Consider the following 27,969-nt stretch of genomic DNA (forward strand, 5'->3'; position numbering starts at 1 on the left):
GATGACTGCATGGGGGTGGTGGAGCTCTGTGCATCTCCACAAGCATACCATGATCATTAGAGAGAGATCCCCAACCTTTAACATTGATGGTCTGACCCAATTCTTGGCCAGACAGAGGAAAATGTAAGATGACCCAGCTAAGCATCAGGTTGTACCCCAGCCCTCCACCTTGTGCCAGACTCTTTCTGCCAAGAGTAAGATCTGAGACTAAGACCAACAACTCTAGCCTAACACCCTATAAACCCTGGAGCTTCCTGGCACCCTTTTAGCACAGAGGGCACCACGTACTCCCTATAACAGGAACCCACAGCGACCACCTGGGGGTAAACCCTTTGGGGGGGGTCTCCCTGAGGTGTGCCCCCAGGAGGTGGTTGAGGCGCTGCACCACCCACCCCAAGCGGCCCCAGGACGCGATTTTAGGACTGCACCACCCTAAAAGCATCAAAGGAAGAGGTTGTGCTCCAACACCAGGGCTCTGCTCGCACCCCAGCCCCCTGCCCGCCGCCGCCTCAGCCGCGGGGGGCGCCCCTTCCCTCGGCAGCCGGGGCCGGGCGCCGCCATGTCGCGGTCCGCCGCGGCTGCGCGCCGGCCGCCTCCTTTCCCTTCGCCGCCACGGTTCCGCCTCCCTTTTCCCCACAGCGGAGGCGGAGGGAGGAAAGCCGGGAGCGGGGAGCTTCCCGGGGCCGGGGCGCTTCCCCTCGCCGGGGTATGCGAGAGCGCTGCCGGCCGCGGGGCCGACGAGAGGCGGGCGGGGAGGAGGCGGCGGCGGCGGCGCCCCTGAGGGAGCAGCGCGGCGCCCCGGCGGGCGGCGGCAGGCGGGCGATGGAGGAAGGTGAGGGGCCGGGTGTCAGCGCCATCCCTCGCCCCTGAGGGCTGCCCCGCCGCCCTGTGTGCGTCCCCAGGGGGGTTTTCTGTGGGGTGCCCCTTTTGTGGGGTGGGGAGTGGCGTTTGGCTTAAGTGGGCAGGGTGAGGAGTAAGGGGAGGAAGGGAGCCGTGCTGTGTCCCAGCCTTCTGGAGGGTTTTGGGGCTGGGTGTGGGCTCCTGGGATGCACAGGTTGGGATGTCCCTGTGTGAGCTCTGTGGAGTGAGTTCAGAGCCCTGAGGGCGGTGTGTGGTGGGCGACCTGCTGCTGGCCTGGCACGGCATCAGGGCCATGTCCTTTGGTGGCAGGGCTGGAAAATAAAACCCTTCACTGGTGTCCATGCACCCTCCTGGTGCCCTTCCCTAGCTCGTAGGTCTCTGTGGTGCTTCTCTTGGTCATCTTTGTCTGCAGAGTGAGGGAAATATCCCAACACGCTTCTGTGAGGTGTGAACAGGAGCCGCTGCGCAGCCTCGACCCTTCTTGGGGTCCCTCTCTGAAAGTTTCCCGGTCCTGCGTTATCCATCCTTCAATCCGGGGGCAAAAATCGCAGATAGCGGTCACTCACTGCCAAAAAATGGACCAAAAGGCTGTCACACAGGAGCAGTGGCTGCAACAGAAACACGAAACGAAGTGGCACCCGATCGCTAAACGAGTTAAAAAAAACTTAGGGGAACTTGCAGGGAAGTAGGGAGCGATCGTGGATGAAAAATTGCTTGCTGGAGAGAGAGACGCTGGAGGCTGTGCCATCAGTTCAAAATGCTGGATTATTTTTAGTCGTCACCTTGGTTGACTTTCATTTCACCCCATTTAAAAGGATGCGTGGAAGTGCAAACAGCATTTTTCTTGTTTGAGGCAGCTGCAAATTAAGCAGAAATAGCATCCTTGGATCTTCCTTTATTATTGTTTCTTCTGAGGGGGAAATCTGTTGAGCAGTTTTCAAATTGGGGCGAAGATCACTTGCGGACTGAGCTGTCGTGGTTTCAGAATTAGGCTTTTAAATTGTTCTTTGTTTAGGAGTTTTGTATTGCTGACTCGAGACTTCACAAGCATCTTACGCTTCTAGTTTGGCTCACTGATATGCTAAAACAAAGGAAAGAAATGCATTTTCCACTGCTACTTCTTTGGTCATAACTCGGATGACCAGGGCAGGCAGTTGTCTTTCCAAGCACCCTGCACATTCTGGTGATGTAAATATTTTCTCCCGTTTTATCTTGTCTGATACAAATGACTCCCAGTTGCAGTGCACTCGGTGTTTGCATTGCTGATTGGTTTAAGGACACGAAGAGTTACCAGTGAACTTTTCCTTTTGGATTGACCTAATGGTAAATGCCATATTGAGTGCCTTAAGCATTGTTTCGTTGAATATTGTTCTAATTCTTGTTATGGTTAAGAAGCTGGACATTTTCTATTCATCGTACCATGAAAAATGATACAATTGAGATCTTGGTCTGCTTAGAATACTTTATAATTGCTTTGAAAATCCCATTAAAACACAAAGGCAGGTTCAGCATTACGGGCAGACACCACTTTAACAGCTTATTTATACTTCTATCCTGTGTCTAACTTAAGTAGATCGATTTAGATGTGAAGTAATATACCACCAGAGTAATTAGCAGCTTTATTGTGGGATGGCAAGACTGACACTTGGAGTTTAAAGTTGAATGGCTGCGTGGAAGCTCTCTTTTAAGTCCAGAAGAAATCACTGGTTGAAGTTTTGTAGCCACTGTAGCTCAAATTAGATAGCTAAGAGGTCTGGAGTATGAATTACAGATAACCCTTTTCCTCACGCTTCTGAAATTACATTAAGTATTGTGGGATGTCATCTTGAATATAGTAGATATTGCACTCAGAGAATTAGCCTCGTTACTTCTCAGACCACAAAATAAATGGGCCAGGGCTTCACACTGCCATTGTGTACAGAAAACAGAAGCCGAGGTCCTCAGTGGTGATGTGAAACGAGCTATGTGGCCTACCAGAGGGGGCCTTTTAAGTATATGTTACACTAAGAATTCATAAATCAGCTTAATGCCAATGGACTTGGAAGCAGGAAAAGTGTTATGATGAAAGCTTTTATCAAGTTAATGTAACATGAAGATCAGACAGCTCAATTTAGGCTAGCCCAATTTTTATGTTATAGTCATGTTCCTGGTGTGCAACTCTACTATGGCCATGTAAAATCAGAATGAGGGCAGAATTGAATTGACTCCAGTTTCTCCCAGTGTCAACACCAACCCATCTAAACTTCCTCCTTCCTTCATTTCTATAAAACGTTCACAAGGGATTAAAACGGTTAACTTCCAGTTTGAGTCAGGGTAATCCCAGAGTGTGGCCTCAAGAGAAAATTACTGATTTTTCTAAGGAATAACAAGGGATTGACCTCTGTAGCTAGAATATTATTTTAGTTATGCATATAAAATAGTTCAGCTGAGTCTTTTTGTCAAATGTATTTGCTGTGTGGCTGAACCCCTGGCAATAGCTGGCTGTTACCTGCTGCTGTGTGGATTTCTCAGAGTGTGATTTTAGGGATTCTGTTGCAATAACTTGAGAAAAATGTCTTCAGGGGCAGCAGACCTGCGACAGAGGAGGAAACAAAACTGCACAGAATCTGACAAAATGGCTCCAGAGGAGAGAAACAAAGAAAACTCGAAGCTGGGAAGATCGCCAAAATGTAAGCTACAGAATTTTTAGCCAACTTCTGATTTCTTTTTTCATATTCTTTTACGTTTTATGGGAAGATATTTCTAGCACAGTAATTTATAACAGACTTATTTTGCAGTGGGTTTTTGAGTGTTTCAGGAAAAAGCATGCATGCACATTAGGATCCTTTAGTAATGCCATTTTATGTATTGCAGAGGAAAATGCTAGTCCTGGGTCGTTTCAGTTGGAGGGGGGAGGTGTTAGGAATCTTACTGTTGGCTATTTGAGTGCAGATAAATATTTTAATTGCACCTGGAGTTATCTTCCAGTCGAGAAGCTGAAAGGCATGTTAATGGTATTGAAACAATAGTCAGAAAGTCACTTTTTTTCTGTTGATGCATGTAAGGGTTTTATGGTGTTTTGGACAAAGTTAAGAACTTTTTCTCGTTACTTGCAATTCATTTTTCCTTCTTGAAATCCCTTTGAAACTGAAGCTTGTTAGAACAGAGAGGAATTTGCCGTGGAGTGTGTGGGCATTGAATGCAAAAGGTCTGTGAAGCAGTGGTGAGAAATGAGATGCAAACTGCAGGAAAGGAACAGCAGCACGGTGTTTGAAGGATCTGTGGTGATGGTGGTGGGATAATTCTGATGCCAGGATGCTGACCTGCTGTTCAGCAACAAGTCACGCCGAGGGCATACTGTTTGTGTTTTAAGTCCTCTGGACCACTTCAGCTTTTCCACTCTCCCTTTTTCAGATTTGTTAATTCAACGGTTTGCGAAACTTTTCTTTGGCTGTCTCGCGGCGGTCACCAGCGGCATGATGTACGCTGTGTACCTCTCAACGTACCACGAACGGAAATTCTGGTTTTCCAGCAGGCAGGTAAAGAAAAAGTTAAGTTCCTGAAACAAAAGCCAGATTGTTTCCTTGAAATTCAAGCCGCTCCATGCCAGGTTGGAGCTGCTTGCTTTCAGAATCCCATGCCTTTCTGCTCAGGCCTCTGTCTTTGAAGTAGTTCCTTACAAAAATAAAGTGTTTCTGCTTCGGAGAGCAGTCTTGTCTTGTCATGTTTTTCTGCATTTTTCCGTGCCATCCTTTACAGTTGAAATAACTTTTCTAAAATTTAGATGAAAAAAGGAAGCGTAACGGGGTTGTGTAAACTAAACATCAGGCATATATGGTTTTTTTTGAAGAACTGTATTGTTGAGTGAAGTATGGAAAGTCGAATGAGATTCATGTCTGAGAATATGAAATGATCCTGTGGATCTTGTGCTAACTTACTGCGTGGATTTGAGTTGCTCTGATTCCGAAGTTGTGGGGAGTGTTGTGTACCTGACAGAGGTGCTGGGAAGATTAATGTTTTGCGGAGTACTTTAAAGATGTACGGGGGAGTCATAAGCATGTGCTGTATTGCAAAACCAGTCTGTCCGAAAATATATGGTCTTCCATGGGAAGAGATTGCAGGAGGTGAATATATATTTACTTCTTTTTTCTTCTAGGAACTTGAACGAGAAATTACATTTCAGGGTGACAGCGCCATTTATTACTCATTCTATAAAGAACTGCTAAAGGCTCCTTCCTTTGAAAGAGGTACAAAAACATTTATTTTATTAACCTTGAGAAGTTCAGTTCTCTTTTTGGAGACAGTTAAAAGTCCTGCAGGCTGATTTTTGTACTCCTGTGTAGGTAAATTGGTCAGATTTATTAAAACTGCACGCTGACCTAACTTTCCAGAGCAGGATTAATGTTATGCTGGTACTGCCACATATGTTACCGGGTTTGCCCATGCTACATCATTGATTTTTAGCCTTTGAAGTGTATTGTTCTTTAATTTGGAATGGCAGACTTGGGTTTTAAGAGGACTTAAAACACAATTAGCTGATGGAAATTACTGTTTCATCCCGTCAGAAGCTAGAACAGTTTCTGTCCAGAGATGATCTGCTCGGTCCTGTCCCTGCCAGCAGTTTGTAAACCTGTCAGCTGTGACGAGTACTTGTTGATGAGGGCTGAGCAAGGGGGACGGAAGCCACGAGGGAGGAGAACGAGCTGGTTGGCAGTGGTTTCTCCTCCCTTTGTGCTCCTTTTTACCCTGCGCTGGCTCTGGAGGTCCCCACCATCCATAACCGGGTCGGGTTCTTGAACCAGTGGGAAATGAAAGCAGCGAAAAGAAGCTTGAACAGTGCTGTGCTGTTTCAGTCAGTTCAGAAGAGCACAGGGGGAAAGGTGAGACTGCTGGGAGGGAGGGAGGAGTGACCAGCCCTGTCTTGCAGCAGCCAGCTGTTGAATTAGCTCAGTCCTCTTATGAAACCCCATCCTAAGCCAGTGAAGCTTTATGGGGATGGTTTTATTGGTAGCGGTTTCCCAGCTGAAGTGCAGCAGATGTCAGCAGCGTGCAATGTGGCTGTGGAACAGTCGATTCCTTATTATCTCCGGGAAGATTACCCGAGCTGGGGATGGATGGGCTGGCTCTGCAAACAGGTAGACTCATGTGTCCACGAGGCATTTTGGAGTTTTCAAAGGCTTTCGTGGCCCTGCTGAGCCCAGCTTGGAGCTCTGTAAGACCTGGTTTGGCCTGCAGAGAACCAGATGCAGACCACACACCAAGACATATTCAGAGCTGGAAACAGTAATCTTTGCTTGCTGCACTGTTGTTGGGTTTATTGTTCTTTCTTTTTTTTTTTTTAATATGGATTATTTTTCTCCTTCCCTCCATTGTCCTAAATAATGACAAGTTATTTTTTAAATCATAATATCCCTGAGTGATGTGGCCTACAAGTGTGCCAGCTTCAGCTTCATCTCAGTCCCGTACAAAGGCGTGCTGTGTTAGGTGAATGGTTCTTAGAAGTCTCGGAAAGGCAGGGCTAGGAAGGTTGATGAGGCCATCGAGCCTGACGTCTCTGTGGAGACGAGTTTAATACGTCCTGCTCATCCCTGGTGGATCTTTGTCTCACTTCTTAAGAAGCTCCTGTGAAGGTGATCTGTTGGGAGCTTGTTCTAGGACCGCATCCATGTGTTGTACCTGAAAAGATCACACATTAGCTGATTAGTTTTGGACCCTTCCACTTAAAAAGTAGTTCAAAAGATGTTAATAATTTTGTTGCAATACCAATAGTGTGGAACAGCGTCTAGCACAGTAATTTCTCCTTCCTTTTAAAATCAGAAATGTTCAATCAGTTAATAGCTTCAGCATCCAAATTTGTTTCCCCCTGCCTTTGTGTATACTTTTCATCCCTTTTAAGAAGAGCAATGTTAAGTGTTTCCAAGAATAATCTATTTTCTCTTGCCTGTAGGTGTTTATGAGCTGACACACAACAATAAGACAATATCGCTGAAGACGATAAATGCAGTCCAGCAAATGACTTTGTACCCAGAATTGATTGCCAGCGTGTTGTATCAAGCATCTGGTAGTGAAGTATGTGCGTTTCTCCTGCTTCCCGTGCTTTCAGTGTATGTGTGCGTGACTTGCTACGCTGTGTACAGTAAATCCGTGCAATTTTTCTGGAGTGAGTTGAGCTAAGCCTAGCGCCAGGTCCAGGTTCTCCTCAATTCCCCTCAGTCTTTGGAATAGGATGGGGGGTGGGGGAGTTCCATGCACTAAACCTTTCTGCCTGTTGTTTCTTTACTTCTGCAAACCCCTTAGAAATGCTGGGAGGATCTGTGCCATCCATTAAAAGTTAGCTCCTTCAGAGTACTGAGCAGTGCTGCCTGTCTCTGTCCATTCAGTATAGGTAACAGGGCAGTGGGTTTTTGTAGATGAACCTTTTGTCTCTTTCTGCTCCACTTGGGCTTTGTTCTGCTTACGCTGCATACTCGTCTCCTCCCTTATGCTCTCTCATTTAACCTTTTTATTTTCTATATGTTCTCCTCTGTGTTTGGAACCATTTTTTTACCACATCTTTACCTTTCCGAGTTCCTCTCTTACCTACTTCCTTTCAGTAGCCCAGTGAACCTTACATCTCACTGCAGTATGGATTCTTTAAATCCGACCCGTGCAGAGTTCATGCTGTAGCGAATACCAAAATCATGGCACTAGCAAGCTGAGTCCTGAGTGTGCTGTTAGCAGACACTGCTTCCTTCTCCCTGAACCCAAAAAAAAGCATGCTTGATACTCTCCTAGAATCGGGGCCGCCTCTCACCTGTTTGTAAAGCACCTAGCACGCTGTTAGCAATGTGCATATAGTAAGTAGCAATACTTTCCAGCTTCAGCTCAGTTGCCGCTATGTCTCTTCGTTTTTATTTGTAATTTCAGGAAGTTATTGAGCCAGTGTATTTCTACATTGGTATAGTTTTTGGACTGCAGGGAATTTATGTGACTGCATTGTTTGTAACCAGTTGGGTTATGAGTGGGACTTGGCTGGCAGGAATGCTGACTGTAGCATGGTTCATTATTAACAGGTAAGAAAAACATCTTTATACAATCTAGTTTGCCACTAAGGCGTTTAAAAATACGAGAGTGGGTTAAAAATGCTTTCCCTTAAACTTTGTGTTCTCCTTGTGAGAGCTGTGCTGAATGCAGAGGGTTTCCCGGAGATGCACTGACTCTGACGATGCCTTGGGTAATGGAAATTGTCTTTTGTCGTCCAAACCAGCCACGCTGTCAGTTGGCCTGAGCTTATGGCAGCGTGTGAATGCATGGGTGTTTTCACACGAGTCCATTTTGCAAAACCAGTCGTCAGAAGGAGTTTGGTTTTGTTCTGATGAAGAATAAAAACAAATTTCTGAAGTTGCTGAAAAGAGAAGTATTGTCTGTGGCCAGCTCCGAACATTGTGACCATTGTTCTGTTGCTCAGAAGGAAATGACCGAGTGCATTTTTTCTGTAAAGGGTTTTTGATTATTATTATTTTTTTAATCTGCTCTTTGTGGATTTTTTTTGTGCAATGTGGAATCTTCTTAGATGATTCTGACCTCAGGATTTTTTTCATTTTGTAACGTTTCACTTGCATGAAAATGCCCCTTCCCTTTGTGAAACACCACAATAATAGGGAACCTCATTTAGGCAATGAGAACTTGTCTTCTGATTCCTCGTTTGTCACCAAATAGCTCTGGGGATTTCTGTGAACTTGAGAGTACTTATTTGCCCTGAAAATGTTGAAATCCTCTTTTAAAAAAGAAAAAAAAGGCAAGAAAGCGATGGAAGAGCAAAGTGTTAGAGACGTGCTTTTAAAGTTGAGCTGTTGGGAAGCATCTTTGAGGAGTGTGAAGTCATCACGACCAAATCCGTGATTAATAGCTGAAAATGCTGCTCATCAAGCTGAAGTGAGCAGTGGAAAGTAGGAAAAATGGTGAATAAATCTGTATTTTTTTTTTTCAGCAGCAAGGAAGATTAAACACAGTTAACAAATTGAAAGGTCCGGTAGTTAAAAAAAAAAAAAAAAAAAAAAAAAGCTCCAAATACTCCTCTGTGAGGCGCTTCAGAGGTAAAAATGAAAGGTGACGCTTTCAAGTACCTAAATGACAAAGGAGCTCTAGGCTCCTTTTTAAAAGCACAGGAGGCACCAAGAAGGCTTTGTGCCTCTGAAACCGATGGCTTTGATCACGTTTGAAAGCGCGACTTGTGCTTCTAAGTCGCTTTAGCACTTTTAACAACTTTCTTCTCCAGTTCCAATTGTGCAGGCACCATCGAGTCATTCCACGAGAAGATCCCGTTGCTGTTCTGTCCCGTGCTTCCCAGCCGTCTTTAATCCCTCGTTTTGCTGGGGAGAATTTTCCCCGTAGGCCAAGTATCTGCTGCTGCACTGCTTTGGATTCGGAGTACGTTGTGCTCGATTGCCTAAGCTGCTTTTTAAAACGTAGGAGAACAGAAAAGGCTCTTCTCTCTCAGCTGATGCTCATGGTAACGTGAAAAGCTGCTGTTCCAGCGGTGGTCCCCAGCCTTTGGGCTTGTAAATGCCACCTCATATGGAGTTGTCCTGAATAAGTGAGTCCAGACTGGACCTTCCACGCTGATATTAAATTTGTGACCTGCATCAGCAGCAAAATTGTGTCTGTGTTGCTTGAAACCTAATACCAGAATAGCTTGCTTGCAAGGCCACGCTGGTAACTGGAAGTGATATGTAGGCTTTCCTTGGTATTTTTGTTCCATAAATCTTTAATAATTTTGTTTGTCTGTACTTTATTCTAGGACAGATACAACAAGAATTGATTACTCCATACCGTCAAGGGAAAATTGGGCTTTGCCATATTTTGCATGTCAAGTAGCAGCTCTCACAGGCTATTTAAAAAAAAACCTGAATTGTTCTGCAGAGGTAAAACTCAGTTAATTTCTTCATAAAGAGTTGGTGGTGGAACTGTGTGCTCTGGACTAGTTCCCTCTTGGTCACTATTGCCCTCCCAGGGAGGAAACAGTAGATGTTTTGTTTGTCCTTCTCAAAGCCACCACTTGGATTTCTCCTTGGCACGCGTGGTTTTTGCTGGGCGAGTCGTGCCCTGCCCTGTTATGCCCCCGTGAGGGTTCAGAGAGAACAGTGTGGGAATGAATCAGCCGTGTGCTGGCTTTTTTAAGATAAGCAGATGCCAAATCTTTCTCGATACGGACCCTATTTCATTGCTTTTCCTGTTGCTCAGAGAAGATGGTGGTAACTTCCTCTCCGTCTCTCTGTCAAAGCTGTTTCTTTTAATTGGCTTTAAACGTTTTTGAATGTTCCAGTAATGACTTGTTTCCACCTGAGAAGGTATTTAATATGCCTGAATGCAGTATTTGAATTATCTCCTAAAATAGTCAACCTCTCTAATTCCTGCTTTAATGACCTCTCAGTTTTTTAGTGACAGAGATGCGTAGGTATCAAATCAATGCTTTGCTGTTCTTGTTTTTTTTTTTTTTCCTAGAAATTTTGTTACCTTTTGGTGAGCGCCTCAACATACACCTTCATGATGATGTGGGAGTACAGTCATTATCTCCTGTTTGTCCAGGCCGTGTCTCTTTTTCTGCTAGACAGCTTTGCTCTGGCACAGACAGAAAAGGTACTAAAACTCATCGACCTCCTGGTAGTTGGGGACTTAAATACAGCCTCAGAGGTTCCTTGTCATACTCACTGCTCAGGAGCTCCAAAGGGCATAGATCGAGCGATGACTCGAGTGTCTGGCAGCCTGGGTCCAGCTAAAGTGCACGTCCTGTCCTTTGGAAGAATGGAATGGCTTAAAACTTGCTCTCTTTTGGCCTGCCGTGTTTCAGACAGCTTCCCTAACAAAAGGACAGAACCTAAAGAAAGCCCCAAGGCCTGAACACATCCTCAGAGAGATGAAAGCGATGAGATTCAGTCATGCAGCCTTTTTAGCTCAGCTGCCTCTTCTCTTCCTTTCCCTATACACAGTAGGGTGAGGGGGGGGTGACCAAAAAAATGCTCTCGTGGCTCTGTGCAGTTAAGGGGCTCATTTTCACCCCAGGTGGCCCACCTTATATTGATTTAGTCAACAAATAATGCAATCGGCCACCGGGTAACTGGTTTTTCAATATGAGAAAGTATTTGAAATTATTCCGCAAGGTGGTTCTTAGAAATGTTGTAACAATGAGACATCTTTCCTTAGCCTTTTCCTGTGGTTCCTCCTTCATACTTCGAGTTTTCTTAGATGTGAAGTCAGTTTCAAACTGCGTGCAGGAATAATGGCTCACCTCTTCTTTCAGTTGCTTTATATGCTCTTTAGCAGAAGGAAATATTACTACTTGGGGCATTTTTACAGATCTCCCAGTCATACACTAGTTACTGAAGCTGACCAGGGTCATTTCAATGTGAAATACTTTTCAAAGCCAAATGGTGCCCTGCTAGATTCCTAACCTCGAAGATGGAGATTTATCCATTAAATCCCCTAATTAACAGGGAAATGAAGTGAACTACCTACTGCAAAATGCATATCCACTGTAATTTCTTTTGTTTCTCCAACAGGTGCACGAAGTATACAAAATCTACCTGTTCTCTCTCCTCTTGGGGTACCTATTGCAGTTTGAAAATTCAGCCTTACTCGTGTCGCCGCTACTAAGTCTTGTAGCAGCTCTAATGCTCTCTAAATGCCTTCAGGTAACCAGACTCTCCTCCAACCCTGAATGAAGTTTTTATTACTTCAGTGGAACTCCAAGTGATACGACGTTCTTAACATATTTTTGCAGATGAATATGAAGAAAGGTACATTTTTGTCAAGATTGCTGAAAATCATGTACATTTATTTGGTACTCACAATAACACTGACACTAAACTTCTTATTAAAGGTAAGATTCATCTGTAAAAAGTGATTTTAATTGGTATAATCTAAATGAAAAGCTACAGTTACCTTCGAAAAGTCTATTGAAGTGTGGCTTATTGGTCTGAGAGTTCGTAACTTAATTTATCATGAATAGAAATACTAAAGATTGAGTAATTTTTTTTTATCTATATATTTATTTACAAACCTTTAACAACCCAAGCAGCTGTTTTTTGTTGGGGGATTTGGTCTTTTGGGTTGAGATTAAAGCATAGGATGGAAATACTCTTTAAATCGCACACTAGTTATTTCATAAATGTGTTTTTTGTTATAACTTGGATGGTTTCTACCAATCGGGTTAGATATTAAAGCAGTATTCTCGTGCGTGGAAAAGAGCTGGTAGGCTTAGATGGTTAATTTCAGTGGGATTTTAATCTGGTCTTAGGTCTTGGTTAGTAACTCCCTCTTACTAGCCCTAACCTTTTATATAATTTGCACTTTTCCTTTATGTTTCAAATTCATCCTGGTTGTATTAATTAAGTGTCATCTTAGAAATTAAGATCCTAGTAAACACTAAAAAAATCTGAGAGAATGCTCAAATCTGATTGTTTTCTTGTGTCATTCAGATTAGCTAGCCTTGCTGTATCTCCAGGAAAATAAAGCCTAGCCCTGAAAAAACATAACCTAAATTACGTAGACGGTACATAGAACTTTTGACTGCTCAAACAATTTATGCGAAGATTACAAATGCTCATAACTTTTGCTAGGCTGCAGTCCTATTGTTTAGTGGAGCTAAACACAATGTTCTTTGGCTTGCTTGGTGGTAAGTCCACGTCCATTTTTCATGATCCTTTTCACCTTGCTAGGTAGCCTTCTGCCAACCTGTTGACAACTTTTCACTAGCCCTCCCATTGGGGTACACGAATGAAATGCAGGGTATGATATTTGCTAGGAAATCCTAAAGAGAGATTTATTTAAGTGAATATTTACAATATTATATTGGTACCTTAATTGGCACGCTTAATCCAATGTGTGGGTTTTAACTAAATCCTGAATCACTGATTATTCCCTGCCATTTTGTAATCTGAGTGAAGTGGTTGTGTGAAAGCTGCTTCCTGCATTTAATAAGATTTTTCTCTGCTAAATTAATTTTCAGATGTTTGTTCCTCATAAAGAAAATGAGCATTTGCTGAAATTCCTTGAAGTGAAACTTGGCTTAAACACAACTAAGTAAGTTTTACGTTTTTTTTTTTTTTTTTTTTTACACCTTCTAAAATATCCAAATTGCTGAAACTGCTCTAAGTAGAAAATTCCAGTGGCTTGTGCGAATTTTGTAAAGGAGTTAGAAAAACTTTATATTTGTCACTTGGTTAAAAAAAAAAAAAATGTTTAAAGGATGCATATACAAAAGTTACTTAGGATTTGGAGATTTCTGCAGCACCTCAATATTTCATCCCTTGGAGTGAAAGCATCATATTAGATTTTTGCTTTCTTTGATGTTGAACAGCAAAAACGTTTTGTACCCTGTCTAGTGTTTCTAATAAGACTTGAAATCAAGGATTGCAGGGTAAATGTAGTGGTCCTGGCTGGAAAACAGTCTGTGAAAGGTGTCATGGACTATTGATAGTACCTCAGAACGTGTTTTTTTAGTCTTGTAAGTATAACATCACCACCAAAAAAAGCAAAACCTATTTGTTTTAGAAAAAATTAAGACAAGGGACAATTTAAAAGTCAGAGGAAATCCTTGTGAATCATAAGAGAAACTGTTTGCATACGTAAAAAAGAGTTGAGTGTTGGTCTGCAAGACAACAACATGGCTAAAGATATCCTGGAAATCTTCAAACGGAGTATTGGTAAGAACCAGAGATACCTTCTGGACCCAAGCCAGCATTTGCAGTTCTGTGCAGGAGTTCGTTCTCTCTCCTGTGAACTCCATCTGTCTCTTACAAAGCTACTTCACGGCCTTTCAGGAGAAGATTTGGAAAATGACACCACAAAACTGAAACTGTTGGGGAATTTTTGGAAGGCAAGATATTCTGAGTTTGACTAAGATGCACTGTTATAAAACATACGTGCACGTTTGTAAATGTTCTGCAAGAAAGACAAGACTGTTTCTGGTCAGCATTTTGGTTTATTCAGCTACCAGGTATTATGGATGTGTTTTGTTTTGTTTTCCTGGGACTTCCTACATGCTACTTTCTGGGCTGTGCAACCATGCATTGAAGTTGGTGATTGAGACAAACTGGGTGCAGCTACTCCTGGAAAATCATGTGAAAATCATTGGAATTATGGTTTGCAGCACAAGAACTTCAAGATCAGTCTTTTAAGGCTTATTTGGACATGCTCAGTTCTTAATCCTAAAACTGGTTCTGTCTAACTAGAAGTGGGTCAGTTCTCTGGTCTTCACTTGGGAGTGAAAGAAAAGCAGGAGGAAAGCAAAAGAAAACAGAAGACAAGAATGCACTCACTGAATCACGTGCCACACCAAGTCCAGTCGAGAATACACACTTACAGTGCTTCTTGGCAGAGTATATAATGTTTCTGCTCATTAATTGAGCAAGAAGAATGATCAAGCGGGTTCAGCTACAGAATTAGAATTTCAGCATTAAGGATTCCATTCTTGGCAGTGCCTCGGGCTTCCGTGGGCTCTCAGATGACCACTTTCCCTCTGGAACGAGGACAAGCTTACCTTCTTGCATCAATATCTCTAAAATCTTAACCCACTGTGACAACAAAGTGCTTTGTGGTCCTCATAACAGAGTTATCCAGGAGGCTGGGTTTTCGTGACCAGGAAGAGTTGTAGTCTGCCCTCTTAAGATCACGGGCTTTTTCTGGAAGATAAGCTTTTGATAGTTGCTGTAAGGAGGACTTGTAAAACAGTTTCAAATTATAACATACCACTTCTCAAAGATGAATTTCAAATAGTTTCCTATGACATTAATAGATGGAAATGTGGTTGGTTGTGTGCTTTTTTTTTTTTGCCTAATCTATGTGGTGTTATTATTGTTTTTTAATGGGATGTTTTTGCCTTACTAGGAATTTTACAATGAATTGGCTCCTTTGTCAAGAATCTCTTCAGGCACCATCCCAAGACTTTTTTTTGCGGCTAACGCAGTCATCACTGTTGCCTTTCTATATTTTAGTATTAATTATCTGCCTTTTTTCTGTAACTCAGGTCATTTTTAGGAGAATCTGGTAAGTAACTTATTTATATTGGAAATTTAGAAGTGAAAAATAAGAGTTTCGTGGTTTTATAAGTGAATGGTCAATCCTGTAACTGATTGAGGCCTCAAGACAGAGTTAGACCATTGAGCATGCGAGGACGTGGGCAGCAGGAAGGGCTTCCACGGAAAGTCCTGTAGCGAGGAGCTTCTTGAGCATCCCTTCAGTCAGGACAGGGAAACATATCTGGGTTTACTTGTTTGTCTTGTGTTTTTGTTTGTTTGTTTTCCAAAGGTGTGATTCCTGCAGAGATCTGGCTAACGGTCTTACGAGATGTTTGTCTCGTAGCACTGTGAGAAAGAAATACTTTTTCCCCTTTCAGAGTCCCTGGATTGTTGCTAGAGGACTTGTATCTCTGGTTTTTGTTTTTCATTTTTTTCCAAGTTTACATACTGCAAAGAATGAAATGGGTGGAGTTGAGAGGATTTCAGATTTCTAACACTTTCCTGGGGTTTGTTTTTGTTTTTGTTTTTTCCCCATCTTGTTTACTGTGATAAGGTTCAGCAGTCTTTGCTGCTCAGAACGGAGCTGAAGTAAAACGGACTCGATTATTTTTAGTTTCACAGTGATTCGCAGTTCCCTTGAGAGGAGGGTAGTGGAGCTGTCTGTGTGCAGGCTCAGAATGGCAAGGCCGTAGATCATAGATCCTAGCATAACTTTTCTTGGAAACTGGCTAGGAGATTACATCTGCCAGGTAGAAGATAAATGGTCTAACTGCTTAGGTGTTAGGGCAGGTTCCTCACTTGTCTGCAGCAAAAATGAGTAGATTTTTTTTTTAAGGAGTAAGAGTTTCAATAGGTAAAGATTACTTTTTAATTTTGAAGCAGTTACTAATCTCAAATATTTTTTTTTGCACTTTGTCATGAGGTTTTATTTCCAACTTTGTATCAGAAATCACTTAATGGTAGAAGAAAACGTCTTGCATGTGCCTCACTATCTTGTCTGTAGAAAAACATCTGTTGTAAGATTTTGGTTGTCTTTTATTTATAATTATACATTCGTAATATTTTACAGCACTGTCACTGAAAGCTGTTTTCGTAATCTTACTTTGTGACAACATGTTGTATGTAGTCATACAGATTCCATGATCTTCACCAGGTTAATGAAGTGAAGAAATTTAGAATATGTGTGCAGCATGCTTTGCCTACATGTTTGCTGAGTATGCATGCTCTTGAGTTACTGTCTCTTGTTGCTGAAGTACCTTAAAATAGGATTGGTGGTCACAGGCAGAGATCCTGTTGATCTAATTCGCAGCCATTGCTCCAGAGACAAGGGACAGCAGGTATTGAGAGATCATTGGCAAAGAATACAAACCAAATAAGCAGTGCAACGGTGGTGTATGATATGGCACGGAGTGATCTCAGTGTGCTGCTGACTTAATGGTCATAAAAATATATTTATTGGCACCTTTGCCTGAGATAATGTCTGAATTAAGTGATGTCTCGTTTTCTCCAACTGCAGTGGTGAACCACTGAAAGAGACAGTTAAACTTGAGGATGGTCGAATTGGAGAGAGGCCAGAAATAGTTTATCATGTAATTCACACAATTTTACTTGGTTCTCTAGCGATGTGTTTGGAAGGGTAAGTCTCGTTTTGATGTATCTCTTTTGAAAGCAACAGAGAATTCCTAACTGGCCGTGATGCTCTATTTTAACCCCCTTTGAAATGTGTCTGCAATTCAAAAGTCTTTTCAGAAATATTTTTGGCATACAATGATCCTAGTCAGTAGGGGAGATAGCAAAGAGGATTTTGACTCTAACTTGGGTAGAGGAGTGTGATGAATTGTGCTTGGTCTCTTTAATGTGGTTTCCAAGCTTTAACGCAGCCAAACTCTAAGAAATTAATCAGAGCAAATGTGAATCACTTCCCATGTAGTATCGAGGTATAGAACTGCTCTGTAATTCTTTAAATATTGTATTCTAGTGAGATCTTGTGTAGTGTTTGGATGAATAATATTTGTTCTTGATCACTGAGATGCTGTAGATTTCTTACCCATCACCTTTTATCTAGGCTAGCCTGACATATACCTTTGCTTGACATGTTAAAGCAGTAACAAAACAATTTTCAAAGGTGTTGTGAGTATTAGTCCTTAAAGATAGAGGACTTAGTGGTTTGAAAACCTTATTGTGCCAGTCTTGGCTCTCATGTAAATGAACTTGAAGGTGGCAAACTTGTGTTTGTATCACACTCATCATCCTAATATCCGAATATTCACAAATGATTAAAGTGAGCAGACTGTTGTATTGCCAAGTAGTTGTCTTGCTTTGTCTATCCTCAAGAGGCAAACAATGCCAGCTAATAGTAAATTGTTTATTAAACATTTTCCTTTCCTTTCTTCAGGAACTCCCTTATAGTACAGTGTCTGTACACCTTTGATGAATAGCTACTTTTTATCCTTGTTTGGCTGGAAAACTGCAACAGCCAAGTGACTTTGCTAGTCTGTATGTTTTTCTTTCATCCTCCCCTGAACTCTGTGAAGGATTTTATCATCTTTGACCTGGGATCTTGCTCCTACATCTTGCAGCAGATAATCAGGTGCCTGCTCTTCTGCTAGAGATTTCCTTGGTTTACCTTCCAGTGCCATCAAGTTTGATCTCAGATTGCGTGTCAAACGCTCTGGATGTGCAAGCAAAAAACTATCTGAATGCTTTTATAAGTAGCCTGAATCTGCACAGTGGTGTGTACGGAGTCCCAACTAAGCTCTTGCACTATTTTTCAGAATGAAATATCTCTGGACTCCGTATGTTTGCATGCTTGCTGCGTTCGGTGTGTGCTCTCCCGAACTTTGGATGACGCTCTTCAAGTGGCTTCGTCTGAAAGCTGTGCACCCGATACTGCTGGTGAGTTCTGTCACCAACGTCTTGGGAATTGCAACTAGCAGGCATATCACTTTTAAAACAGCAATGACTTAAAGCCTAAAGAATTCCCCACTCTAATAACATGTCGTTCTGTGAGCAGTGGATCTCACATACCTGCTTTTTCCTGTGCCTTTTATTTCTAGTAGCATGTTTTCACGTGTTCTCTGGTACCTGGTGATAAACTTGTGTTCAAACTAGAGCCTTTTTCTCAGGAGGAGCAGAGCTGTGTTCATCTCTCTCTTTCACACATCTGTTTAATTTCTTTTAAAAATCTTTGAGACCTCAAGACCTCTTGTATTTAGTTGAGATCGGCCAAGAAGGTCAAATGCTAGGAAGAGTGCAGGAGAGAAAGTACAGGCCTGCAGGTAAGCATTGACATAAGTCTTGTTTCACTAGGAAATGAGACTAAAATGTGGTGCTTAGGTTTATTTAATTGCTGGGGAGTAAAACAGCTTCATACGAAATGGTAGCTGGAGTTACTTAGTGTGGGATTTGTTCTTGTGTGGCCATTCCAGAGAAATGCTGCAATGGAAGATAAGCTTGTGCTGTAATGCAAACAATTCCCACACTTCCAATCCTAGCGTTATTCCTACTTTGCTGAGAATTGCTTTGGGCAGCTTTTGTCAGATTTCTGCACTTGTTTTATTAATGAAATGAAGACAGTGTGTTATTTTACATTTAATTTCAAGATGCTGTAGGAATAAATATTTAATAGTTAAACAAAGATTCATGTATGGCACTTGTGAAAGTGCCATTTACTGTTGAGTCATAAACATCGACGGTGTCCTTCCAGTCAAGGAGTAAGAATATATGTAAAATATGTTCCCTTATACTTTATAGCTGGAAGCATGTAAGTATATAGTCTTGCTTTTTTCATAGAGTAGCTGTGTTAACAGCTTATTATCAAGAGGAATGCCTTGTGTGCACTCCTTACCAAATATTTTCTGTACCACGTGAGCAATCTTCTCCTTTTGCAAAGGATGTATGATATGAGTTAGAGTGATGGTGTGATGAAAAATGATTTTCTGTTTTTTTGTGTCTCACTATTGTTAATCTGAATGAAAGCCTTAGTAAGATCAGAGTGTGAAATACTTTTCATATTTTTTTCATTTCTCAAATTTTCTCATTGTGCTTGTATCTGAGAGGTTTTTACTTCTGTTCCCTAGTTCATGTGCACATCGCATCATTGTTTTGTATTGTTGTTATATGATCAGTAATTAACCATCTTTAGTATTTTGGTGGTAAAGTTAACGTGGGTCAAAAAAGTTCTTCGGTGCTAAATTAGACAAACTCTCGTTTGCAGTTTTTTCCCCAGGAGAAGACTGCAAAAATTCACCTGTAGTCACTAAGGTTTCAGACAGAAATGTAGCATGCCAGGGTATGAACAGAATCATCACATAGTCTAGGAAGGAGAACAGAGAACAGTCCATAATCCATTTCTTCTAACATCTGTTTTCTAGGCTCTCATTCTGAGTATGGCAGTTCCCACAATAATTGGATTCAGCTTGTGGAAAGAGGTAAGAGAAGTACCTTTCTCTATTTTGTTTTGTCTTTAGGCAAAATATGAGTCAGAGCACTGAACAAATATAACGCTAAGGAGAAATAAAAGCTGACATCTGAAAATCTGCTGGCTTCTTTTTGTTTTGTTTTAAAACAAAACTGTTTACATTTTTCAGTATGATGTATTTAAAAACTCAGTTTGTTAACAATCATTTATTGTAATTAAGTACTTGAATTTAAATTCAGACATTATTACATTCATCTGTTACACATTGGATATATGAACTGACTCAACAAAGAAAACATTGCCAAATAAACACTTGGAATACTGAAAAGTGTGTTGTCTCTATCTTGTTCCTAGCGAGAGGAAGTGAGGTTAGGTGGAATTAAAATTATGGAAGGCCATAGGCAAATAATCTGAGAGCTTTTGAAGCAGACTATAATGGAGTTAAATCCTTGGTATAGAGCACTGTGTATAGATATTGTATATAGCATGATACAGGGGGAAAAAAGCTACAGATGTTTCCTTGTTTAAAAGAAATAGTCCATTCTTTACTGCAAGTCCTGTTGCAAGACAGACTGGCAGACAAGGGAAGAATGTTTGGAAATTTATTTTTTTAAATTCTTCAAGTGCAAAAAATACCAAAAATATCCCATAGAGTGTAACTCACTACTGTAGTGGCATAGCTTCAAAAGAGTTTGAGTAGTTTTATAAGAATTTAAGATATATGCGAATGCTTTGTAGAAAAATAAAATGAAATTCAATCTTGACTAACATTATTTTAACAGATTTTATAAGGTCTGTCTTACAGTATAAATGTTGTTTGCAGTGTAATCTCACTCTTTACACATTTCTGGCAGAGTTACAGATAATTTTTCCTGAAAAAAAAAAAACCTGCAGTTGCTCAAAAAAGTTATGCAACTGGTTACAATAGAGAAAACTAGTTTTAGTTGAACGAAGAATTCTTTTCACACATTTTTTAGCAAAAGCAGTGTGCAGGTTTGGACTCTAGAGGGCTACATCCCTTGCAAATCCAGCTTTTGCTTTTAAGCACTGGTGAGCAGTTTGCTCTCCATGCTCATAATTCCCCCCTGAGCTTGGAAAGTTTGATTGATAGGAACAGGACAGTGCAGATGCCTTGAGGCTCCTAATCTGTTACTTTGGCTACAGAGGGATGAGTGTACAGCTCAGCATCTTTCTGCTTGGCTGCCTTCTGATTCAGTCAGGCACAGTCCCTCATCCAACTAGATTTTTTCTGAGGGCTCTGATTGTTCAGTGAAGCTAGTTCTCCTTGGGGCAGCAGTGGCAGTTCCTCTTTTGTCTGTCTTGTTCCTGGGACGGTCCAGGTATATGACCAACAGCTCCTGTGGTGCTATGGCTTTTCAGCCCTGATACTAACATATGGGAGCTGTTCTTAGAACCACAGACCCACAGAATGGTTTGGGTTGGAAGGGACCTTAAAGCCCACCCAGTCCCAGCCCCTGCCATGGGCAGGGACACCTCCCACCAGCCCAGGTTGCCCAAAGCCCCATCCAGCCTGGCCTTGAGCACCTCCAGGGATGGGGCAGCCACAGCTCCTCTGGGCAGCCTGTGCCAGGGCCTCACCACCCTCTGAGTGAAGAATTTCCTCCTTATAACTACTCTAACTCTCCTCTCTTTTAGTTTAAAGCCATTCCCCCTTGTCCTATCCCTACACCCCCTGACACAGAGTCCCTCCCCATGTTTCCTGTAGCCCCCTTTAGGCACTGGAAGGCCGCTGTAAGGTCTGCCCAGAGCCCCTTGGTCATCTTTGTGGCCCTCTGGCCTCATTCTAACAGCTCCACATCCTTCTTCTGCTGGGAGCCCCGGAGCTGAACGCAGGGCTCCAGGTGGGGTCTCACGAGAGCAGAGCAGAGGGGGACAATCACCTCCCTCGCCCTGCTGGCCACGCTGCTTTTGGTGCAGCCCAGGGTACGGTTGGCTTTCTGGGCTGCAAGCACATCCTCCTGGCTCATGTTGAGCTTCTCATCAACCAACACCCCCAGCTCCATCTCTTCAGGGCTGCTCTCAACCCATTCTCTGCCCAGCCTGTATTTGTGCTTGGGATTGCCCTGGCCCAGATGCAGGACCTTACCCTTGGCCTTGCTGAACCTCATGAGGTTCGCCCCGGCCCACCTTTGAGGCCTGCCCAGGTCCCTCTGGATGGCAGCCCTTCCCTCCAGCGTGTTGACCGCACCACACAGCTTGGTGTCGTGGGCAAACTTGCTGAAGGTGCACTCGATCCCACTGTCTGTGTGCCAACAAAGATGTTAGATCGTTCTGGTCCCCATACTGAGCCCTGAGGAACACCACTCGTTACTGATCTCCACCTGGACACTGAGCCACTGACCACAGCTCTGAGTGTGACCACCCAGCCAGTTCCTTACCACCGAGTGGTCTGTCCATCACATCCCTGTATTTCCAATTTAGAGACCACGATATCATGGGGGACAGTGTCAAGTGCTTTGCACAAGTCCAGGTAGATGATGTCAGTTGCTCTTCCCCTGCCCACCAATGCTGTAACCCTGTTGTAGACGGCCACCACATTTGTGAGGCACGACCTGCCCTTAGTGAAGCCATGCTGGCTGTCATCAGTCACCTCCTTATTTCCCATGTGCCTTCACATAGTTTCCAGAAGGATCTGCTCCGTGATCTCGCCAGGCACAGAGGTGAGACTGACTGGGCCCAGGTTTTTCTTTTTTCCATTTTTAAAAATGGGAGTTATGTTTTACCCCTGCCAGCCAGTGGGAACGTCACCGTACTGCCACAGCTTCTCAGATATGGTGGATAGTAGCCTAGCAACTTCATCTGCCAGTTCTCTCAGGACCCATGGATGAATCTCATCAGGTCACATAAGCCTGAAGGATCCTTAGCTGGTCTTGAACATGATCTTCTCCTACACTGGGTGGTTCTTCACTCTCCCAGTCCCTGCCTTTGCCTTCTGGGACCTGGGCTATGTGGCTGGAGCTCTTCCTGCTGAAGACTGAGGCAAAAATTCATTGAGTACCTCAGCCTCTTCATGTCTTGGGTGGCCAGGTCTCCTGTTTCCTTTGGGAGAGGGCCCACAGTCTCCCCAGTCTTCCTTTTCCTTTTATCACTGATGTACCTACGTAAGCTTTCCTTGTTGCCCTTGATGTCTCTGGCCAAATTTAATACTAAAAGGACTTTGGCTTTCCTAATTTGACCCTTGGCCACTCAGACAATGTCTCTGTATCGCTCCCAGGCAACCCAATTGTATCTGGTTGCAGCCTCTAATCATCTGCATAAAGTTGTCCCCTTAGTCTGCCATAGTTGTAACCTCTGCTTATCTTTTTAAGAGCTGGCAATCACATGATACTCTTCTAAGAAATTTGCTTTCTTCTTTCCTGCTTTTCATCAAGTTGCATCAGTTCAACCTCCCTGCTCAGGCAGGTTTGCCATGAGTGAAGATTTGTCAACTTCTTGTGTTAGTGCCCTTACTTATTTTCATATAAAAACATGGACTATGATGTTGATGCATTTAAGACCAGTTAAAGTCTTAAGGTTGTTTTGATGAAGGTTGAATTTTTGATGAAGGATGAAGGTTGTTTTGTTGTTGTTGTTGTTTGGTTGATTTTAATTATACGTATGAAGATAATTAGAGCTGAGAACTTAGATTTAATTTCTGTTTATTTTGGAGAAGGTCTGCTGCTGTCGGGCAAGTACAAGTAGTGTGTTTCCCAAAGTATTCAAATAAAAATGCCACTTAGAGAAGACTCGGTTGAAACTCATTTTTATTGTGTTACTGAAGGCCATAACATAATGAGATGGCCCATAGAATTTTTCTTTTATTTTTTAACTGTAAGTGACCAAGTATGTTTCCATCAGTTTTTCCCTAGGATAATGTCAGAGCTTTCAGAAATACAAGAATTTTATGATCCTGATACAGTAGAACTCATGACATGGATAAAGTAAGTATGTAGTTCTGCACTTCGTTTTGATTCTTTGTGTCAAGGTATTTTTATAACAGCATTTTTGTGAAGCTGCCTCTATTAATCTGAGCTTTCCCTTACCAAGTCATTACATGATGTAGGGGGAGATGGGAGGAGAAATGAGTATTTTAAGTTTGGTATTACTGCCGTGGAATGTAACAGGAATTTATCGTTGGTAAAAAAGAGGAGAAGAGCCTGAAACACGCAATCAACTCATGTGTGATATCATTAATAGATCTGATTTCCAAATAAACATGTACATCCTAGTACTTCTTTCCGTGATGACCTTTCAGTAGATCAGAGGAGTCATAATGATTGTAATGCCATGGGGTGTAGAAACAATGAGATTTGTGTGTGCAGGAGCCAGTAAAATGAAATGTTTAAATGTAAGCATTGAGAGACTTCTTTTAAGAAACATGGAGCATAATGTGTGGTTCAAACTCCCCTTTGAGCAGAAGGCTTCAAAGGTTTTTATCTGGCTGGCTAGGCAAATGCTGAGCGTCAGGTTATTTTCAGAGATGTATTTTTCACCAAAAGTTTCGGAACTCAATTCCGGCCTAATTCAATTTAATTTTGAACTATGTCATTAGGAACTGCACTTCTGTGGCAAATTAGGTCCTCTGTGTTCAAATAACTTCCTTACCTTGAACTGGATTTTTTAAGGATATTATTTTCTGTATTTATGGAGTCTTTAATGTCAACCTGTTCATCTTCCGAAAAGACAAGGCTGGTAATTATGATGTTCCAGCCAATTTCTTCTTTCTGTTAATAGTAGTGTATGTTGTTTGTCACTGCTCTAGCTCTTCAAGGCAGCAAGTGGAATAATGCCAAGCACCTAATGGCTTTTACATTAGTCTGCATATATTACGCTTCAAGTACATAATTAATCACGGTGAATTGCATTGAGATTCACTCAGCTAAGAGCAATTTGACTACCCTTATTTGTAGCAGCTGTTCGTATTTATAATGAAAAGGATTTTTTTTTATTTTTTTAGGATATGCTTAGATGTCCATATTGGAATTTTAATTGAATGTCATTATTATAGTACATTTTCTTACAACTTTTGCTCGGATAAAATGAATTTACTTGAATTTTCTCTGCAGGAAAAGTTGCCCAAGGTCTGTAAGAGTGTGTGACAATGGCTGTTTTCTTCCACTAATTCATCAGTATGAATAATCAAAAGATGAAATCAAAATCCAGAAGCATAATTACTGTAGATGTTACACTGTGTTATGACAGTATTTACTCATAAATGATGGAATATATTGTCCTGCAGATCAAACAAACATAATCACAAGTCTGTCACTTACAAGACAACATCACGTTGTTTCTCCCTCTACCTACGCTCCCTCCCAAACTTGTTTTGTCATCAGACAGCAACCATTTGGCAAAGCAACAGTTTGATCCAGGACCACTCTGAATAGTGCAAGGAGGGGAGAATGGCCATCAGCCCTTGCCCCAGCAGGAGGCCTTCCTTGCAAACCATTGCTGCACGTCATTAATGCCACCAGGGAATTAATGCCAGTTGCAGTTAGATCCCTAATGACACCTTCCTGCACTCTGATTCTTGCTGTAGCACCTTTAAAGATTCACGCAGTGTTTAAAATTAAAATAAATCATTTTGAGAACTGCCTCCTGCACTCAGACATGTATGTGGGTGTTGCTTTTGCAGGAGGCAGGCTCCGGTGGCTGCTGTGTTTGCAGGCAGCCCACAGTTAATGGGAGTGATTAAGCTCTGTACTGGATGGATGGTGTCGAGCTTGCCTATATATAATGATGATGATCTTCTAAAAAGAAATGAAAACGTGAGTATCCAATTCCATAAATATGTATGCATGATCAATGATTTATAGGCCATCATGTAAGACTGAAGTGCCCGACTGAGCTGTGTGGGGGTACTGTAAATGTTAATATTCCAGAGAAGATGACCTTGTAACATTCCTCATGGCATACACGTTTGTGGTGCTCTTTCATGTTCCCTGGGCGACCTGGCAGTGTAAATTATTTGTTTGGTGCAGCTCCCCCTGTACACAAGTGTTATTCCATGCACTGTCTTTTCTCCAAAGTGTTTGCAGTCTAAGGTGAGAAAAAAGCGTGAAGTCTTGTGAAGAAAGGTAACACCAATGCATAACAAATAATCCCACAAACAAAATTCCTTACTGCGCAGTGTGACAATGCTGAGTTTTAGGCAGATTGTAATCTGAATTATTTTGAGCAGTTTTTGTTCTGCATATTTTGCTAGGGGGAAAGTCACAAAGTAGAATAGACTTGCCCAGTGACTGATCAGGAGAGAAATGAAAATTGCTTCTTTACACGACTCTACCTGAGCTCTCACTCTGTGTTTGAACACTGCAGGATTACAGTAGGGAAATCTCTAGTAAGATACTTGACTTGGAGAGCATCTCACAGGAGCTGCCTTCCTCTTCACCCAAATGTAATGGGGGGAAAATTAAATAAATTAGGAGGAAGGAGGATGTGGGAGCCCAGCAAATGGGGAAGGTAGTATTAAGTAGATTATCAGTGCTCCAGTCAGGACAGAAACTATTCTATTTCTGAAGATTTATCAGGACACTAGAAGTATATAAGACAGGAACTTGTCACTAGTAGAGACCCCCAAAGTATTTAATTTTCCACTGATTTTTACCTGGCATTAAAACGTGTTCCTAATTTACAGATTTATCAGATATATTCAAAGAGGTCGGCGGAGGATATTTATAAGATACTCACATCTTACAAAGCCAATTTTCTGATTATTGAAGATTCAATTTGCAATGAAGTGGGACCTGTAAGAGGATGTAGAGTTAAAGATCTGCTGGATATTGCTAACGGTCATGTAAGTAACAGCAGGAAAAAAGTGAGTTTGAATGCAGAAGCAATTCATTTAAAAGGAAACATTCTTGTAATGCTGTTCTTATTTCTTTGATTGTAATTGATATGTAGACAAAGATTCATAAATTTTAAAAGTGATCACTTAAGTTCTGGCTTGTCTGTATATATTTGACTGTAGCACCTGAGGGGTTGTTACAGAAGCAGCACATCCCTGCTTCAGAGGGCATTTCTTACTAGTTTTAAAGTTAAGATTTTAAAATGGATAAACTCATTTTCATTCCTCTAGCTGCTTTCATTTTGGGGACTAGTTATAGGGGTGATATGTTTTAGGGGATTACTCTAAATTTCTACATACTCTACATAATCTAAAATTGGTGTCATTTTGGAGGTTTCCTGGCCAGTTTATGCATGGAGGATATTGTCTCTGTTTTTTCTATTACTTCCATTTATGCCATGGTTATTCCATGTTGTAATAAATATACTCAACTTTGGGGCTTGGGGACTGATAATCACCATGTTATCACTCAGTTTCTTCTCAGATCTGCTTTTGCATGAGTCAGTTCCTGTCCCTGCTCCATACTGAGCAAGTCACCTGGAACAATTAACCACAATTTCAGGATTTCATTCCCTCATACCAATGCATCTCTCTTCCCTGTGCTTCCTGCATACTTCACTGCCTTACACATAATCTTGATCTCATCCAAACAGCTTTACTGTCAGGTTTTTAATACTTCCTCTTTTGTTCTTACATTGCAATCAGTTTCTTCCTCTTCCCATTCCTAACACCTAGTTATTCAGCAGTTCATCCTGCTGGTCATCATGCAGTTGTTGCTTGCAATAATTTTGATCAAAGGTGGGAAAAAAAAGATGAAAAGACAGCATCCAGTGCAACGAGCTTATCTTTGCACAATAAAAACTATACACAATGCTGTCAGTAAACAAAACCAGACACATGCTATTGTTGTGTAATTGGGATTGTCAGAGTGACAAGGGTTATCCTATTTATAGTGGATTGACTAAGGGGAAAAGAAGCTTGATGATCAGACTTATGATTAAAATCTGTTATTCTGAATGTTTATCACAGAATCATACAATCATCAAGGTTGGAAAAGACCTTCACAGTCATCCAGTCCAACCACCAGCCTGACTTACTGAGCCCCATCACTAAGTCATGTCCCCTAGTGCCTTATTCACACATCTCTTAAATACCTCCAGGGATAGGGACTCCACACCATGGGCAGAAAGCTTCCTGTCTGTGGCTCAGTGCATGCTGGGTTGCATGCTAGACATCCTAGCTGTAGAAAAATGTTCAAATGGGTAACAGGAATAATTCATTTCTTTATAATAATGATAGGATATTAATCTTATAATGGCTGAGCCCTGGCACAGGCTGCCCAGAGGCTGTGGGGTCTCCTCCTTGGAGCCCTTCAGCAGCCGCCTGGACGTGGTGCTGGGCACCCTGCTCTGGGTGTCCCTGCTTGGGCACAGGTGGCACCGGGTGGCTCCTGAGGGCCCTGCCAGCCTCAGCATCTCTGGGATTCTGTGTTTTCCAAATTACCAAGCTTAAGAAGAGAATGTGGGTATTGCATTCTAACTTGGGCTATATATTCACATAGTCCAGTACCCTATTTCTGACCCTGGCTTAGAGCATATGCTTTAGGATGATTATACGTGGCAAGACAGATGTTCTCCAGCAATCTGTCACTGAAGGACTGTCTAGTTCAGGAGAAATACCTGCGTTAGCCACCAATTTACTATTTTTTCTCCATGAATTTGTCTCACCACATTTTTTTAAGCCCATGTAAATTTGTGCCACTACAAAGTGTAAAGAAGGGATTTCTTTAAGGGTGCCAGGCAGTACACATGGAATGTTTCCACTGTCATTGATCTTAATTACATGAGTATAGTGCTCTGGTTTTA

The 27,969-nt window shown here is 42.0% G+C and overlaps 1 protein-coding gene across 2 annotated transcripts in view; it reads left to right on the forward strand.

The window, feature by feature from the left end:
- Positions 1–558: 558 nt before the first annotated feature.
- DPY19L4 (dpy-19 like 4) overlaps positions 559–27,969 on the forward strand; it is a 32,752-nt gene continuing 5,341 nt past the window's right edge. Inside the window, exons 1-18 of one of the 2 annotated variants that reach the window (XM_082753374.1) lie at positions 559–832; positions 3,423–3,530; positions 4,255–4,379; positions 4,997–5,087; positions 6,788–6,909; positions 7,747–7,892; positions 9,620–9,743; positions 10,324–10,458; positions 11,379–11,510; positions 11,600–11,698; positions 12,827–12,900; positions 14,707–14,865; positions 16,354–16,473; positions 17,612–17,732; positions 19,211–19,267; positions 23,116–23,198; positions 24,893–25,025; positions 25,895–26,053. In XM_082753374.1, the coding sequence (XP_082609500.1) occupies positions 709–832; positions 3,423–3,530; positions 4,255–4,379; positions 4,997–5,087; positions 6,788–6,909; positions 7,747–7,892; positions 9,620–9,743; positions 10,324–10,458; positions 11,379–11,510; positions 11,600–11,698; positions 12,827–12,900; positions 14,707–14,865; positions 16,354–16,473; positions 17,612–17,732; positions 19,211–19,267; positions 23,116–23,198; positions 24,893–25,025; positions 25,895–26,053 (2,112 nt within the window). In that variant the 5' untranslated portion in view covers positions 559–708. The remainder of the gene's footprint in view (positions 833–3,422; positions 3,531–4,254; positions 4,380–4,996; positions 5,088–6,787; positions 6,910–7,746; positions 7,893–9,619; positions 9,744–10,323; positions 10,459–11,378; positions 11,511–11,599; positions 11,699–12,826; positions 12,901–14,706; positions 14,866–16,353; positions 16,474–17,611; positions 17,733–19,210; positions 19,268–23,115; positions 23,199–24,892; positions 25,026–25,894; positions 26,054–27,969) is intronic. The other variant, XM_082753375.1, reaches the window with a different exon arrangement.

Source organism: Aythya marila (assembly GCF_965140915.1).
Source record: "Aythya marila genome assembly, chromosome: 2".
In the NCBI taxonomy this organism is placed as follows: Eukaryota; Metazoa; Chordata; class Aves; order Anseriformes; family Anatidae; genus Aythya; species Aythya marila.